Source organism: Stegastes partitus, unplaced genomic scaffold (genome assembly GCF_000690725.1).
Source record: "Stegastes partitus isolate 25-593 unplaced genomic scaffold, Stegastes_partitus-1.0.2 Scaffold1971, whole genome shotgun sequence".
Classification (NCBI taxonomy): Eukaryota; Metazoa; Chordata; class Actinopteri; family Pomacentridae; genus Stegastes; species Stegastes partitus.
This window is the reverse complement of record NW_007579702.1, coordinates 128,909-148,087: the sequence shown is the minus strand read 5'-3', so window position 1 is coordinate 148,087 and position 19,179 is coordinate 128,909. Positions and strand designations below refer to the sequence as shown.

The 19,179-nt window shown below is 39.1% G+C and overlaps 1 protein-coding gene across 1 annotated transcript in view; it reads right to left on the bottom strand.

The window, feature by feature from the left end:
- LOC103373405 (myosin-10-like) overlaps positions 1-9,143 on the bottom strand; it is a gene marked incomplete at its 3' end in the record, with an annotated part of 54,340 nt that extends 45,197 nt beyond the window's left edge. Inside the window, exons 1-2 of the mRNA XM_008303284.1 lie at positions 8,992-9,143; positions 5,374-5,755 (exon numbers count right to left, since the gene is read on the bottom strand). Coding sequence (XP_008301506.1) covers positions 5,374-5,718 — 345 coding nt within the window. The remainder of the gene's footprint in view (positions 1-5,373; positions 5,756-8,991) is intronic.
- Positions 9,144-19,179: the final 10,036 nt, after the last annotated feature.

Here is a 19,179-nt window from a genome sequence, read left to right as displayed (position 1 = left end):
CAGAGAGATTTGTTACTTTGGAATCACCAGCGGTATTTCCCAGTCGAACTCTAATATTGTTCTACATATCTGGCACTGACATTGCAAAGGCCGCAGCTCGGCAACTGCAACTGACTGTAAACACTAACTTGATTTTACAGTATGCACCATAGCAGCGTTGCCATATTAACCCCTTCCCAGACCCCCTACAGTGGGCACAGCGCCAGGCAGACAGATCAGTGATCCTGACCCAGCACAGACCACAGGCAGCGGGGAGAGGGATGACTCAGCTGGCTGTCCTTGATGGTGAACCTCAGGGGGGGCATTTGGAGGATTAGTGGGGCTCTGACGGTACGGGGTTGGCCGCCAACACAACCAGGCATAACAAGATAGCAGCCAACAGCCCTAACAAGACACGGGAGTGTTGCGGTTCGTCCGTGTCTTAAATGTTGAGTTTTGACAAAGGAATGTCTACTCAGAGGAAAGTTAACAATAAATCACGGTAGATGAACTGTTCAACATATCAGTCTGTGAGTCAACGCAGCCTTGAGACCCCCACCCAGGGAAGCTATGGTCAACAGAGAAAAACTCTGACACAGTTGAAAGGATTCCTGGCTCTCCAGAAATGTCCAAATAAATGTCTGTGAATCGAGCGGTGCTTAGCAACAGGGCTTTCTCTCAATGGGAGAAGGCGAAAAGATTTCTGGGGGTCTCTGCTATTGCAAGAATTCATTCTGATGTAACTGGGCTAAGTGGTCTTTACCATGTCTTTTGAAGTATCTTTGCTAACTTAACAAGTCAATTAAAAATGCATTTGCTCAGCACAACACATTTTAATTATTTCTGTCTGTGCATAGACCAACTGAAGATGCTCCTAGATTTTCTAAATCACGAGGTGCTCTTAATCTCCCTCAACAACACTTGATTAAAATGGCAAACCTGTCATCAGTGTAGGCTTTTGAGTGCTTGGAAGGCGATACAACCCAAATTCAAACAACTGAAGGGACTGAATGCGTCCCGAGTTAGCGGAACAAGGAAAATGGCTGCATTAAAAAGCAAACAAAAATTAACTGGAAGACTGGATCCAAACAATCTGTGAGGAATTACAGCTGAAGGCATCTTGTGGGGCCTACACCAACCGGCATCGTGCTACAGCTGCGGAGACACTGGAGACTGTGTTGCACAGAAATTGGAGTTGACAACTGACAATATGGATGTTCAGATTCTCAGTGATCCAGGTCGTGGTAATCCTAGGATGAGTGGTGAAACGTTTTCATAAACCTAAAAGAGAAGTCCAGTTGATTTCTACTAAATCTTGACTGAAATATGTCTGCTGATATTATTGTCTAATATTTGCCTGTCATAGTGCAATATCATATATATGCCAATATGATAACATTATTTACAGAACAAAACACAGAAAAAGATGCTTTGGGTGCTTTAGAACTGACATCATCACACAGTTTGTCCATCAGAGCAACTCCATTCTTTACAATACTCTTCTCTGTCTGCAGCACATGTAGCAGAGCTGAGCTGGCAGTGGAGCAGAGCAAGGGGTTGTCTTTGCAGTAAGTTGCTGTCTAGCTATTGCAAGACGCTGCTGAAAATGTAATGAACAATGACCCCATCATTTACCATTTTCAGTATAACTCTAACATACGTATATAAACATCATCAGCAGAATTTCTTGCTCTCTGACAAAGTCCAGCATTGGCCAGGCTGTAAAAATTAGCATAATGATTTCTGATGATGTTTCTGAATTTTATGTTATTGGGAACCGACAAAGCAACTATGTGAAGTGAAAAAACTGCTGCTCAGCTGGCTCATAATGTTGTCAATATGTGGGTAAAAGAATTAAAGTCTTGGACTGGAATGATGCTTATTTTCCACATAAAACACACTAAAAAGAGAAGAAAAATCTTGTGACCAGGTTTCAGTTGTGAACAAAGACACCAATAAGAGGCAGGCTTAAAGAAACAGCCTGCCGATGTAAGTGTTCACACAAAGCTCTCCGCCTGGAGCAGTCTTCTATCCTGCACCACTGGACTAACAAAGGATGAGCATATAGTGCCCTGCATTCAATAATACATCACAGCGACATTGTGACTTTATCCAGCTTTCTTTTCTCCTGAGCCACTGGGTCAGAACATATTTGGTAATCATGGTATGTCCATGAAAAATTCAATGACTGAAACATGTTGTCAGCTTCGGCAGTTTCCCTTTACCCGAGTCCAGCCACTGATCCACTGCCAACACGTCTAACACATCGTAACTATCACATTTACCATCACGAATCCTGTGTGAATGGAAGCCCGCAAAGAGGTTATGTCAGTGCTATGCTATCTTGGTCCAATTTAAAAGGTCACACAGTCCTCAAAAGCCGGACAGGAAAACACGCTGAGGTAGGAATGCTAAAGCAGCTGACCAACAGTTCTGCAGGCTTCTAACTCAAGCCTCTTAAAACTCCGTGTTCATTAACTTCACACTTGGGAGTATTGGCTTTGAGGAAAAATCAAAAAGATGTAATAAGGCAACACACAAAAAAAAAAAGACTAAGCAACCGGATAAGACGAAAGGCAGTACAGCAGTAAACATTCAAAAGCTGACATGGATTGGCTGTTAATTATGTATCAGTCTTCTTCCAGCAAACCAGAAAAATTCAGTTATTTGAGTAGACAGATGTTGCTTATCAGTGAACACAAAGAGCTCTGTTAAGGCGGTTTGGTTACAGTGTGACTCAGCACTGGCCTCCCAGAGCTAAGAGATGGGGCTGGGGGTTATTTCTTTCTCCTTTATAAGCCCTCTGAAAATACAAATATGTTCTTTACTTTGGCTTTTTTTTTTTGAACTGAATAAATAAAAAGTGAACTTGATGACAATAAATCTGTAGCTTATGTAGGAAAAAGGCTGCAAAGGTCACACTGTACGTTGAGTTTTGTTACAGGACACGCAGAGAGAGAATCTGGAACCGATTATTAACTTTTCTCAAGTGACCTACAAAGAGATTAACAATGATTTATGTTGCAGCGTTTCCTCTGAGAGTTCTTATAAGGTCACGGACAGCGAACACATGGCAAAGCTCACAATGGTCCACGTTGCCTGGTCCAATGGCATGCTCAGATACACTACATGTGTTATTATAGTTATATGTAGTGGGTACATAGAGCTGCAATACATTGGAGCTGCAGAAAAATATTTACAAAACTGTATATGTAGCTGTCTATCATGTTTAAGATTGCTAATTTCAATTTTTTCTATATTGTTAGGAAAAATACCAATTATAGTGGACTTGGTAATACATGATGAAGAGCTATAACAATTAGTCTGAAAACTCTCGCCCAAAATGCTCCAGTGAAAGCACAGTGTCTTAAAAAACAAAACAAGAAAACAAAAAAACTGACAAAATTAAACCATTTATCAGAGCCATAAACCATGAAAACAATAGAAAAAAGTTAAGGTTTTGAGCTTCCTTGAAGCTTCCTTGAACTACTCATCTGTGAGGTTTGATCAAAAAAATGATCAAATCTAACTTTAAAATCTTTAAAATCACACTATTCTTCATGTCTAGTTTAAAAACTTACCAAAAAAAGTTGCTCTAACAAGATTATATGAATACAAAAAAATGCTGCACTCCTCAGTGCAAACGGGAAGCCATTGATCAGGTGTCACCTAGCAAAAATTAAGGGACTTTTAGGCTGAACTGGGCTGAACTGCAGGCTGTGTTTACACAGAGCAGATGGGAGAAAAGTATGAAAACAATTTAAGAATGTAAGAAGTAAAATATCTATAGTAAGTCGAGTCAACATTTTTCTTAGGTACTAGTAACACCTTTAGGCAAAGAGGGAAAAATATAAAGAACCAATACGTCACTCTACTTGGGAGAAATTGAAAGTCTATTCGAGTCCCAGCAGAGTAGTATTACCTGCATGTGCATTTTTTCCTCTAATCAATCCCCTGAGGGACATAATGCCATGAGGCTGGTGGTTTGGCCGGCCATCGACTGGATTATGACAGTGATGTAATCATGCCTCATCAACACAAAGACTGCACAGAGTCTTCATTAACCTTTCAAATGTCATGACTTCATCCATAAAGCTTCCAGAGCTGCATCTACTGGCCAAGGCAGAAAACCACACAATTACTTTCAACTGCAGCTCATCTCCCTTAAAACCTAACACAAGCACGGCACTTTCAGAATTAGCCCTTGACCGAAAATAAAAGACTTGTTTCTAATTATCTGAATGCAAAACATGAATGGTTTCTGACAACACCAGCTTTAACCAGTATTTTCTCATACTGTCTAATCACTTCATCAAAGCATATAACGAACATCAGGAGTGAATAAGCACAAATTTGTCCTCTTAATATTGTGCCCCAAGTAAAATCTAGTTTTCTCTTTAATTGCATTGTGACCACGTCTTTAAGTATGAACTCCGCTGCTGCCGCCTCCCTGAGTCTCAGGTGGCCCACAAGCTCCGTATCTGGGCTATTCCAGGAATGCATGTCATTAAGTGGGTCAAAATCACAGGGGAAATCGGCAGATTATATGGGACATGATGGCTTAATCGTTGAAGGAAATGTGTGTTTTAGTCTCTTGAAGTCAGAGACTTTAAGAAATGCTATGGAAATATGTAGAAGTTTTGTTTGGAATAAACCAAATGTGTTTATTAAGCATGCTAGGTATGCTGTACGGTTCTCCAAATCACCTTAAATACACACAGTAGCATTCTCACACACACATGCATCAATTTTAGACTTATTAAGAATATTACTCCAAAAGAAATGTCCTCTGGGAATGTAGTATTTGCATTATATTACATTACACTGTTGACTGATTTGTCTTCTCCAGGGGTTACAACAGGCAAAGCTCATATAAACCAAACCAAAAAAACAAAACTATGAGTTTAATCATGTACCTTTATCTCAATGTTCTGCTGCTTTGGTGAATCAATTGTAGCTAGTATGAGCACGTGATGAACAAATCTTCCTCCAGCTGGTTTAACTATCACTACTGAGGCCAGCTATACACTTTGTGGGTAACACCAAGCCAGTTTTTTTTTTTTTTTTGCCAATAATCACAAAACACTCACATATTATAGCGACAAAAACTGATCAAAGCCATTAAGATTGATTCACCTTTGCATAGGGATATTTTCATTTCAGCACCTATTTATTAGTTGGCTGTTGTCATCCTATTAATTAAATCCAATTTAGAAACAACTTGATCACTGTGTGGCTTCGACATTGCAATGACATGGATTACATAAAGTCTTATGATGACAAAGTGATAAATCACTAGAGTTAAACTAACGATCAAAATAAGATTTTTTCAGACCGAAAAATCACATTTTCTTTTTTCAATGGCTGCACTTTTTATACTTCAATAATACTCACATAGATGAGGCCAGAGTAGTATCGGTCTTTGAGATTGTGTAGCACAGAGGCCTCGTTCAGGCAGGTGAGTTCAGCCATGTCCTCCACCTTGCTGAACTTGGGCGGGTTCATCTTCTGGATGTCATCCTTGTTGACCACCGCCTTCTTCCCATTCTCTGCCAGCTCCACCACCACCTCGTCTCCACGCTCCTCGCGAATACTCGCAGCCTCGAAGCCATTACGTTCTGATGGGATCCATACTAGCCTCTTGGCAGTCCAGTCGGCCTGTGCTGCCGGGTTGTACACCACAGCGCGGTCCACAAAAAGGTACCGCTCTGGGTCCTCCTGCCCACTCCTCTGTGACATTGCTGCTGGAGACCAGAAGCAGAAGACTCTAGGCCACCTGTGGTGGGGAGAGAAAGTATTGAGTTCCCCAGTCAACGAAGAAAAATCATGCAATGGCAGGTAATAACGCAGTAATGAATCACCAAAGCAGGCCCTTTTTCTTGATCTGTCAAGCACAATGCTGTGACAATCAAAAGAAACCTACCTGTGTTACAGCAGTGTTTTAATTCTGTAGGACTGCAAATAAATCGGTATTTCAAGTTCTCAGAGTTGCAGGTTTAGGCAAAACACTATGAAAGAGTTTTTCACAAAAGCAAAGAAATAGAAAATGTGGGTCTTGGTCATAATTTAGTTATAAAATTCAGCACGAAAGTTGAAAGCCCCGTATTTGAAGCATCAAAGACGCTGAAAGGGAGAATACACACTACCAGAGTAAATACTAATGTTCTAGTGAGACAGATAAAAGCGTTGCGGCGGCTACCAGAAAACACAGTGAGCTTATATTACCTTCCCGATTTCCATTACAGTAATATTCTAACTAGATTTTTTGGGGGGGGATGGGACAATGTTTGTACGGTTTATAGATTGCAAAGGTATTACCATGCATCGGTCTGTTTATAATAACTTCTGATGTGAATCGCTGTCATATAAAAGCTAGCCTTGTGTGAGTGGGAGGCTTTCGAGAACCATTTACCCCAGTACATGAGATATTTTATATCACAATACCCATTCTTACTTCATTTTAAAACATTTTCTGAAAATCCTACATTGCCATAATTGCAGGCCTGCTAGTTGATTTTTAACACTGACCATAATGGGTACTGTTAATGGGAGAGCTGCTGGTTAACAGGTGTAGCCAAATCACTAATAGCTGCTATTTACATCACCTTACCATAAAGCCTGCACACCATTCAGGCTTAATGGCAAACTATCTAGAGTAGATCTAGATATATAATGTGAGCATTTCAGTTAAGATATTGATTTCAACAAGCTCCAAACAATACAGCTGAATGCTGCTGGTGGCTGAGTGTTTCAATGCTGACGCAGCTTCTGTGAAGGCTGTTAAATGTTGGCTTTGAGACAGCAATGACTGGAATTCTTCATATAACAACCTATTTCTTCCAAAAGTAGCTGAGGTCTTAATAGTTAATGCCGCTGTTTCTAATTTTAACATTATTGTTTCATTGAACAAATATTCTAAAACAAGTGCCCTTCGGCGCATGTCGAGCTGACAGACAAGTGTCACAGCTAATCACAGTCATAAGTGGTGTTTGCTGCTTTCCTGTCATTACTCTGCAGGGGCCTGTGATGACTAGTCTTCTATTAATGTACCAGTATTAGAAAATGTGGGTCATCTACAAACAATGGACTGTCTTTGTGCAAATTTGCACAATATGTGAACAATGTGCTGAAGAAAATATATAAAAGTGAGTGGTAATATAGTACAATAATCCTAGTGTCTAGAAATTCCCATTGAGAGGATTATTCTCTAAATCCTGAATCATCATCTCGTACAAACTACTACAGAATAAACATGAGAGGAATCCCTTGATATGATACATTTATTAGAGATGCATTCGCTTCTGGTTAAATGAGAGAAAATTGAACTGAATAAAGATGTAATGTGAATTATTTGTGTTCTGCCTTTTAATTTGTTAACTGTATTTTGCCAGAAAGACTTGTTTGGCCCACACAAACAAGCATGTGAGAGTGAAGCCTCCATCCTTGTGCATAACCAACCCACATGTACAGCAACATCACCTGAAGAGGTGCTTCAAAAGCAAAGAAAATCCTGACAGTTATGCCAAATAAAAGCAAGGTAAAATTATGAACAGTTTAAGTATTTTATACCCAAATCATACAATTACTCAACAAATTGATTAGATGACAGAAAACCTTGTGTGGTTAGTATTTAATCATTTTGATCATTTTTTTCAAGCAGAAATGTCAAATATTTCTCAGTCTCAGCTTGTCAAGTGTAATGATTTCTTGCGTTTATGTTGAATATCTTTGGATAATTAATAGCTGGTCAGACAAAACAAGCAAGTTGGAGATGTTGCCTTGAGCTTCAGGCAATGTGATTGGCATTTTTTAAAAAACATTTTACATGTTAAAAGATTAATGCAGAAAATAATCTGCAGGTAAACAGTTAATAAAAATAATTTGTGCATCGACACCTAATTTGCAGATGCTGCTTTGGGCTTTGGAAAACAGTGAGGGTCTTTGAAAATATATATTTCCTGACATTTTGCGCACTAATTGTTTATTCAAGAATATAATAAACAGATGAAAGTGTGCTGCAGCTCAACAGAATAGGGGTGAGAAATAACACAGTCCCTTCCACAAAATGAGATGAAAACAGACAGAACACAGTAAGTGTTTCAAAAAACTTGGCACTTGATGCCCTCAACAGCTGATGCAGGGACAAGTCATGACAGAAAGCACCACTCCAGCTTGTATCTTATTAACCTCAGCTGATGAACGCTCAGAGAGATGTTTAACCTACAATCAGTCCCATGCTTAAATCAGGCGCTGGTTAGAATCTGGGTCAGGTCACGGGATGGTGGACTAGTGTGGCTTGCTGGCTGTCGAGTCACTTCCATCCCTCATTCAGCCCCAGTCCATTGGAGTATATCTATCACACTGCAATATCCCAGCAGAGACGGTTCGAGACATTTTACTAAGCCGTGAAAACAGCTCGTCGTGGGCTGATATGTAGCCCTGCCAGGCCAAACAGCTGCATCGGCTAGGTTAGCTTGCTAACGTTAGCTCAAAGTTGGCGTGCTGTGCTTCACATCCCAGCCGCTTAAAAAGATGCCTGCAAAGGGCTCGATAGCGCTGGTGAACCACCTAACCAGAGGGAGTACACTGGTGCTATTACTACTTTATGACACAATAAGGCGAATAAATATTCCAACATTGTCTAATTTCAAATTAGGGGTTTCAGGGATGAACTGTGCAGCCTCCTCAGGCAAAATCCCATCATGGGTGTGGGTGGCTCAAAGACGTCTGGGTGGGGATAAAAGCAGGCGGACAATGACCACGCCGTTTCACATCAGCTCCCAAAGACTCAACTTCTAAAATAACACACATGCGGCGCGAATATCAATTTGAGACCGTGTCTGGCTCATACAAAGAGCACAGTGGCTCTGCGGCGCGGGCTAACGCTAGCAAAGCTGATGGTCCTCCATCATTAAAAAGTCATGGCACAATAATCCGCTAGCTAACGGTTACCGCTGCTAACCTCCACATCCTCACTCAATTTAACGCTCCCGGCTGCTCGGCTCAACTTACCGCACACAGTCGACGAAGAAACCCCGTCCAGGTGTCTATTAGCGTCCAGCAGATGAATGCAATAGTCCTCCAATGCGTGCTAAAACAGTCCCTTCTTTCGCCCGCTCTCTCATCAGTGGTACTCCCCCACCATCCAGCACCCTCTCAACCGAACTCTCCCCGGCCCGGGAGGATGCACCGCACCGCCGCACTCTTCTCTGGCAACGCCCACAAGGCAACGCTGCATTGTGATTGGCTGTCAAAGTCCGATGCCTCACCGTGATTGGTGCAGAAATAATATCCATCCCAAAACTTTGATAGTTGACGCCTGCCGCCCAACATATCAACACCTGCAGACCGGTGGATGCTGCTGCTGCTGCTGCTGCTGCTGCGGCCTGTTGTGGCTGTAGGACGTTCGGTTTGTCATTGCCATTTACATTCATCATAACCTGCTGCACCAATAATAGCAAAAAATAATATTATTGACTAAATAACGACAACTTATGGTCCTATGGTAATTTATACTGTCATGTCATTGTTGTACTGTCTTTATTACTGTTTTATTATTTCATTTTTATTTCTATTCATGTTTATCTTAGCAATATCTATGAATCGTGCTTGTTTTTCCGTCTTGCTCCTGCCTGTACATCTTTAATATATGTCAAGTATATATCTAATTTCATCTTGTTTTCATACATCCAACATCTAAACTCTTAACAGTTTAGCATTTATCATATGCTATGGTATAATGGACTTTTACTCGTAGGTTGCTCAGGAAAATGAGGAAACTGCAGTGCTGATTACTTTGCACATAAACCATCCTATATTTACAATTATGTACAATTATTAATTGGACATTTATATAAGGTAGTGTATATGTAAGTGGAATTTCTAGATTTTCCTTTAAGTTTGTGCTGTTTAAATTCTTTGTGTTTCTTAGTATGAAGAGTTCATTTGCAAAAACAGATAACTCCATTTTTGTAGATTTTCAGAAAACTATTTTTTGTTGTTGTTTGCTTGAGATAATATCAATTAAACTGAAGTTGAGTGGATTTGACTCAGTAGAAATGACAAAAACAGAGTTAACTTAAGTTTGATTGATACTGTCTCAGGAAGACGATGGAAAAGTGGGTTTTCTGAAGGTTTATGAAGATGGCGTTATGTGTTTTTGCAAATGAACTCTTCATATATTTATCCTTCAACACTTACAGACCAACCTTTCTGCCCACACATGTATGAGTCTTGCCTATGTTTCGGCCTTGTTCTGCTGTTGTTGGTTGCTTCATCTTCATTTTTAATACGATGCTACTTTATTATCATATATCAAACATATAAAGTAAAAACAAAGTCATTTACATTTATATTTATCTATATAATATGACACCTTCTTCAACTTATGATCCCATTATAATGCACGCTGTTATTGTGACATTTTGTCTTTCATCAAATTTTATTATTTCTGTGCAACAGTCTCAAATTACTTTTCAGTCTGTATTTACCATCATAGTTAGGTCACCAGTCAACTCTAACATAATTTAAATTGCATTTACATGCTGAAAGGAGCCACACAAATGAAGTTTGACTGATGTATTTTCCACTTTAATTCATACACTATGATATAACAGTCTGTTATACTGTTCTTTCTATTATCATACACAGTATTTCATTTGCCCATAAACCAAATGAAGAGTTCATTTGCAAAAACAGATAACTCAATTTTTGTAGATTTTCAGAAAACTTATTTTTTTGTTGTTTGCTTGAGATGATATCAATCAAACTGAAGTTGAGTGGATTTGACTCAGTAGAAACGACAAAAATAGAGATAACTCAAGTTTGATTGATGTTGTCTCAGATAGACGATGGAAAAGTGGGTTTGTGAAGATGGAGTTACCTGTTTTTGCAAATGAACTCTTCAAAATTTGTGTTCTTTGTTATTAGTATAATTTTACTTTCTTCGCTTGAATATTGGTTGTTGCTCTTTAATATATGTCTAATTTTTAATAAGGTGCTGCCTTGTTTTTCATACATTCAACATATAAACTAATAACTAAGTCACTGACATTTACATTTGTCATTCTCTGCTACACACATATGATTAAAGAAATTAATAAATTATACAAATATGGCAGCCTCTGCAGTTTATGGTGCTATTGCAATACATGTTGCTATTGTAATTTTGTCTTTCATTTAGTTTTGATTATTTCCCTTCTTTGTACAACAGTCACACATTGCATCACAGTGTATATTTACTCATATTTTTACAGCATTTTTTGTTTTTTGCACCTTATGATCATATCTTAAAGACGTATATTGATAGCAAAACCAGATGTCTGTTGTGGTTGACTGTAATATTCCAATCAGACCTTTATATATGTCAATTATTCAGACTGGAAACACAATTTACTGTGTTTAAATAGCGCCCTCTGTTGCACGAGAAGAGACACTGCTACTGCCTGCCCTATTTAAAATACATCAGAAAAAAAAAAAAAACACTAAAAAAGAAGAAGAATACAGAAGGTAGAGGTCTTCATACTGTGACTCTAAATACAAATTTCTGGATCAGTTTGTTTATGGATGAGGTACAGGATATGGTTGGTGGCGCTACTGTATTACAACATGTCACAGATGATTTGGTGATTTTCTGTCCATATTATTGAGGATTTGTCCAAGCAGTTGGGTCTAAATTTTGATTCACACATTAGTTTTCAGGATTCCTGCCTCTGCCCCTGATTTGCTGGCCTCCTTTCCTTCTGTGTGATTGAGCTGCAACCTGATTGGCTGCCAGTGGAGACACCTGTACAGGGGCTGGCTCACCTGCCACCAATCAACACTCTTCTCTGTGAAACCAGCTCAGACCTCACTCTCTGCTAGATTTTTGACATCTCACTTAGAGTATTTCCCTACCTTATAGTCTGTTCTTCACTGTGGATCATAATTGTTTCAGCCTGTGGACTCTGAACATGTGGATCTCCAGCTTCTCCCTCCCCAGCCTGATCTGACAGTTAAGTTTTTCCTGGCCTTGTTGTTTTGCTCAGCTGAGCTCATGCTCGGTGCTCCATGTGTAGCTTCATGTGTTTGGTTCATTCTTGCCCTGTCTCCTAGCTCCTTTTGGTAGTTTGTCTCCCCAGCTGATTCCTGGTTCCATGTGATGAGCATTTGTTGTTGCTTCCAGTTTGTTTTGGGGTTTTTTAATTCTTGTTGGTCAGTTTAACTAGCTTGCCTGCTCACCTTCTCTTGCTCACGCCCCTGGTTTGTTCGGTTCACCAGTTGTTTATCCCTGTGCATAGTTGGTAACCTGCTTTTCACATTTCATGCATATAGGTACAGGATTTTTTTTCTTTCTATAAAACTGAATTTGTGTTGCAAGTACAATCAACGTGGACACAGAACACAGCTGGTGTATTTTCATCTGCACAAAAATCCCATTTCTTACTGTGGCTGGGTGATGACTCTGCAAACATGAAAACTTTGACATCCACCAGATATTCCGTGGTAGCACCTCTGGACAAGAGTTCCAAAACTCCATGTAATTATTCTTTGGAATTATTTTCTGCAAACGTGATTACACCAAAAGTACGTGCACAGAGGGGAGGACCATTATACCACAGGAAACAATGCAGTTTACCTTTCATTTCTCCTGAAATAGGATTCATATTGATTCTTGCAGTCTAGTGGCAGCACAGTCCTTCCCTACACCTCCTGGCATCCAACTCCAAGTTTTTATTTGAATTTTTTTATCATGGGTTGCTTTGATTATTGCCTTCAAACAGGCTTAAATCTGTCAGATACCGATGAGTTCACACAGAGAAATCAAACAGCAGCTGGAACGTGGAAAGATTGTGCCGTAATTCTTGGTTTTATTGTGTTGTAGAAAAAGTAAATAAATCACAACATGCATATCAGCGCTTCCTTTAATACTCTTTTTAGATGATAAATCTACATTGATTCCAAGCTGAGTTTTGTTCTTGAAGTTGCTGTAAATTACCTTTTTGCTGCGGGCACATTCCAATATTTTCTCTGCTTTATTACTTCAGAAACAACTATCAGTCTTAGCCAGTCATTTCAACTGAGATTCAGCCTTTAGGACTTTTTCTTTAAACAAGCAAAAAAAAAAAAGTCACATATTTCCTATGCAGTCTCTCTTGTATCTGGGTAGTTAGAGAAATGAGAGCACATGCTGTGAAATAAGGCGGAATAATGCAAAACGTTTAGACTGAATGCAAAATGTATTTATGTATTTATTTCCCAGCAGGTACAGCCCTAAGAGAGGAGGTTTGAACTTTAAATCAGAGGAAGGCAGAGTAAGCCACAAGCAAATAAGCCTGTAAAACTTTCTCAGCGTGAAAGCAGATTAACGGTGATGGCTCCATTTATTTCAGTGTTGTATTAAACTTTGCCCGTGAGAAGGCAGGATGATTAAAGTTAGAGTAATAAAGTTATAATAAAATATCTGCTGGGAAAATAAATAAAAATAATATTAGTTCATGACCACAAGTATGAAAAAAAAACATTTAAATAAATAAATAAATATGAAAATGTAAAAATGGAATCAATAAAAGTTGATGTATGGAAGAGAATTATTTAAATATGCCATTTGTCATTACCAAAATGCGTTTTAGATTAAGTAGTTTACTTCATTGGCCACTGTTGGCTTTGCAGGGATTGCAGCTTATTGACATCAACCAGCATCTTCAGGTGTCATTTAAAAAAAAAAAAAAAAAAAGGCCTCATCTGTGTGTGCTTCCTCTAAGTGGCTACAAGATGGAGGCAGAGAGCTGGTGTTTGGTCAGGACAGCTGTTGTCATGGTGACATTCAAACAGATAATAATCCAAATGAACTGATTAAAGTTCCCGGTGGAGCCCAGATTGGTGTTGGATTAAATTTAGAGTCCGTTGTATATCTAGGTAAAAGATTGACACTGAAGATTTTCAGTCAGGATAGGTAGCGATACTCGGTTGGCTAAGCTAACTGAATGAAACTGGTAGCTCGTTGGTTCATCCATCCATCCAAGTGTAGCCCTGCGATGGACTGGTGACCTGTCCAGGGTGTCCCCTGCCTTCGCCCTAAGTCAGCTGGGATAGACTCCAGCCCCCCATGACCCTAATGAGGATTAAGCGGTGTATAGATAATGGATGGATGGATGTTTGAACTGTTCAAACTGTTTCTAAAGAAGAAGAATGATAGAGACACCCCCACTTTGTTTCATATGTTTGTTTCATCTGAAACACCAGAAGTCTGAATGTGTTTCATCTGTACGCTGCAGTTTCAAGGTGACTTTCAGCCATGACATTCTTCATTCATGATGCGTCTTCAGCATATTAAAAACACCACATGCACAAGTTATAAAGTTAAAAAACTTGATTTTTTACCAAAGGGGGTCTTTAAATAAGAAGCCAATTTTAAGCTGGATATTGCTGCCCTCTGTATGAGCCTCCAACCTTTTTAAAATCATTCATCACATCATTTCACCTCACATGCCCCTGTTCGAAATTTTTGGACACATTTTGGAGAGCAGCAGACAGTAGAGGGCAGCAGCTGTAAAGGTAAAAACCTTGCTGACTTTCAGCCTGACAGAGATCCAGCAGAGGTTACAGGACGAATGTCTTATGCATCTTTTCCTCATGTGCTACATGACAGATACATTATTGTCTACTGTATGTCCTGTAAAAACTGCAGCTCAAGCTGTTGTTCATGCTCATGACAGTTGGACAGGTTTTTGTCCACGGTGCAGTGGAGTCAAGGATCTGTCCTTTTGTCCTCGTATAGATTTCACCTCATAAATGAAGCGGTCATGCGCTGCCACACAGATTAGTCAGTCGATCAGTAGTAGACTGTATTCTTTCTAAATTACACGTGAGTCCTAACATGGCTCGTGTGACAGATTCAAGATGTCTGAGTGAGTTATTTCATCCTGTCTTGACGAGTGACAGAGTGACACCCTTTGGTGTGGCGCAGAAATCTGCCATTTTGCAAAATGCTGTGACAGCTCCATCTCTCAATTGTTGGCTTCTCCAGTCGCCTCTATGGCATAATAGACCTGTCATCAGCATCGTCCTCCACCACCCCTCTTCTGCTTTTGTCTAGACAGCAGTTTATGCAAAATCTCTATCTCCCTCCTCTCTCCCCCCCTTTTTTTTTTTTTTTTGCAAGCGTAGATAAGGAATGTCAAATGTGGCGCTTTTCAATACCGCCGCGCCAGATTGGATTGAGATAAATGTTTGACCTCCTTGGGCACAGTCTTCGATTTTTCCTGCACGAGTTTAAATTGATGTGCTTTCTCGGCACTGGCTCAAAAATCTCCATCTTCACTGTCTATCATTAAGTTCCCAGGATGATGTTTTCTTTGCTGGGTTGAAAGGGTTTTAAAATATATTGTTTTTTAATACGAATGATCTTCACAAATGAGCTTCTGTCCTGTTTTTGCTGTGATTCTTTCCTCTTAAAACAACGAAACTTCTGATGAAAACAGGTGAAACAGACGAAGACGCTCTCTTTGGCAGGGCCACATTTGAGGAATCTTTTAGATATCTGAGCATATTAGTGAAAGCTTCCATTGCACTGTGATTATCTTGTAGTCTGATTCCAGTGTGCACATTCTTATATGTTGAGAAAAAACATAATTTAAACCATCATACAGGAAGACAAAATTAAACAGGACATATCTACATTATTGAAAGTTTTACAGGATTCAAATCTGGTTATGTCCCTGTCCTCAAAATGACTTGATTAAAACACACAGAAACATTGTGATTATATAGCAGCCAGTGTATTAGCTGTAATGACATTCTGCTCTGTTTCCTCTCCAGCCCCAAGTCGTCCTCGGCTTCCTCCTTAGCTGGAAAACTGTCCACTGCAATGTCCACGGAGAGGCTGTGAGGAAGCAGAACCTTTCTGTGCCCTGTCACCATGTCACCGGCATCTCTTCTGCACAAGTATGCTATTTTTTTCTTATTTCTATTTAACGATCGGTGCATACATCTGCGTTTGAAGTATAACGGTGATGTAAGGTTATGTAAGAAACTGAAAAGTAGAAAGTCAATCACATGAAAATGGATCAGTGCAAAACATTTACTTCTTAAGTTGTCAGATCCGACACTACGTCCCGTTGGGCTGTTGGGATGTACCTTGGGGCATTTCTCATTATGTTCTGACAGTTTACAGACTGAACTATTAATCGGTTACTTGAGGATGTAATTGGCAGATTAACCGCTAATGGCACTGATCATTAGTGGCAGCATCATGAACATCAAGGAAAATCCTGTTGTATCATATCTTGTGGGTCATCACGTCTTGTGTGGCGTTCAAAAGTAAAGAAAATGTTGGCACTGTCATCAGTACTGGCAAGGGAAGGCTTTAGAATTACACAAGTAGACATAATAACATGTTCATTCAACTACAGGAGAGACTGAATGTTCTCTGCAATTAGTTGGGATAAAAATGTATCAGCATCTGCAGCTGGCCAAAGCAAGTTAAATCAACACATTAGGTATCAGCAAAAATCCAATATCATGCATTCTTCTTATTATATATTTAACCTTACTTATACAAATTAGATTAGTTGTGTATACATGAGCTTATGCCCTGGTAAAGTTCTATCAGAAACAACAACAACAACAGCAGACATTAAGTTAATGAAGCAGATAACTAACAGTAAACAAAGCACGCTGAAAGGAATCGCATGCGTGTACGGATGGAGCGTGCTCTGAGACCGACGCTGTGTGTTATTCCACGAGACTGCAGCACGAACGGCAAAGGCCGACTTTCCCAGATCAGTTCTGGTTCAGGGCTCCTGATGCATCAAACCAGCCACTGGAACGGTTTAAATACGTGCCGGAGTCCCAGAGCAGCAAAGATGAGATATAAGATGGCAATTTTCCAACAACGTTATATCAGGACCAGTGGTTATTACATTTTTTTTTTTTAAGATAGGGAAGGTCAACCAACTGTATTATAAGAAAGCAGCAGCAGCAAGTGTAATTATCACCAGTGATGAACCTTGTGTCAGGGTGGTAAATGAAATCCAGAGGGCTGAAAGAAGAGGCAGCAACATGTTGATATTTTCATCTTTGCAATACAGAAAACGAGAGGGAACTAAGCCTGTGTGCAACAGACCGAGCTTCTGTCGCAGCATTCATGTTATATTTAAATGCAAATTACTTATCAGGCCAGATTTAGATTCTTTTGAGGGCACAGAAGCGCGTGATATTGTTACCTTTATCTCTGGATCTGCGAAATAGAAATTTAATTCATTATCTCAGATATTCATTTAAGATTAATAAAAGCATCTTGCAGTCAATTAAACCCACAGTAAGTGATTTTTTTCACCGACATCCAAGGCACTAGAACACACAATGACATCAAAGATTAAAGATAGTGCAGCTATAATAAAATTTTTACAACAATGGATCAAATGACTGTGAAAGGAGCTGCTTGCTGTGACAGATCCACAGAAAGTTAGAAACCTGGCAGCTTTTCTCCTCAGCTCAGCATTCTGGTGCCTCTCAGTTCATTGTTTTGGTTTTATAGCCTGCGTAGCTTTAGGTTCTGATGGACTCACTATACACCAACTAATGGCTAATATGGTAATTGTGGTTGTAAACTGTTGTCTCCACATGCATCAGACATGGAGCAACATCAAGCTGCAACCTCAAGCTCTGAAGCCAACTTTAAAGTGGCAAAAACTGCAGTTCCTTGAATGTCCACTTGAGGCAGGCACCAAAAGTAAACCAACCCCCATAGAACCCTATAATAAAATGTCCAACTTTATTACAAAAATAAACATGTTTGCTGCCCGGTACACAAAACAGTTTTGGTCTCTATCTCCAGATAACTGTACAGAGGTGATTATTTTCCTATACCTCACTGATTGTGTGGCAGATCTATGCATGGGCATCAGAAAAATACATCAACAAACAGTAAAATACTGCAATGTTTAAAAAATTGTGAAAATAATGGCAAACATCTGTAACATAGGGATATTTTTTTTAGCTGATTTGGTGAAGTAGAACTGTACAGTTTTACAGTTTCACTTTGTAAAAGAATGAATTGCTATTTGTAAAAATTATGTTTTTGAATATGAAATTTATGTACAGATTTTTTAATTCTTTTTTTTTGCAGTCAACATGTACATTAACGCTTTTATCTGTGATTTTTTTTTCAAGATATTATGTGTAATTTAACAAAACAGGACAGCAATGATAGTTTAACCCATAATATACAGAACTTATCTTTCAGCAAATATCTGTAAATTTATTTTATTTTTTGCTGCTTTAAATACAGTTAATTTTATGGTTTGTACCACTTCTAAAAAATATACAACTTTAATTTGCATATTATTTCCAGTACTGGCTTGTTTGATTTTTTTTTTACTAGTTATGTGTAATTACAAAAAAAGGGAAAACATAAAATGACAGTTTAAAAAAATAATTTATCATATTTCACCCTTAATTCACATATTTTTTCTTTCACCAAATATCTGAAAAATATAAATTTTTGCAGATTTAAATCCAGTAAAAATTGTGTAATTTATGATCAAACAATGATTGTTTGTACCATTTTGTAAAAATATGAAATTTTAATTTGCATATTATTTACAATACTGGCTTGTTGTTGGATTACCAGAATGTAAATTAATACTGTTTTTTTTCTGTGATTCTACTGAATATAATAACAAAACAGGGACTATGTCTTTAATAATAGTATTTGTAGGACTATACATATAGTATAAAGCATGTGTATGTTAAAACTGTTATTAAGAGTTAATTTTTTTGCAGTGTACCATAAACAATATTGTTCTAATTGCACATATATTGATTGTCTTATGTGTCATTTAAACAAGCAAAGACATATTAGTATTTAAATAACCTTCGTCTTGGATGTGTGCTCCATCAGTGTGTATGTGGGGGGTGGTATCACAGACCCTTCACTCCCTCACTCTCTCTCTCTCTCTCTCTCCCTCTCTTTCTTTCTCCTCCTCCCCCTCTACTTTATCTCCACATTTCTCCACCCTCCGTGTCTCTCTGTGTTTCCTCCCCACCCTGCTCTCATTCCATCAGGTCTTCACAGCTCCACCGCCTCGTCTCCTCCTCCTCCTCCTCCTCCTCCTCCTCCAGCGGAGCGACAGGATCAGAGCGCGGGAGCAGCAGCATCAGCATCACTGCCGAGCATCTCCCTCACTGGAGGGGGGAGAGAGAGAGAGAGAGAGAGAG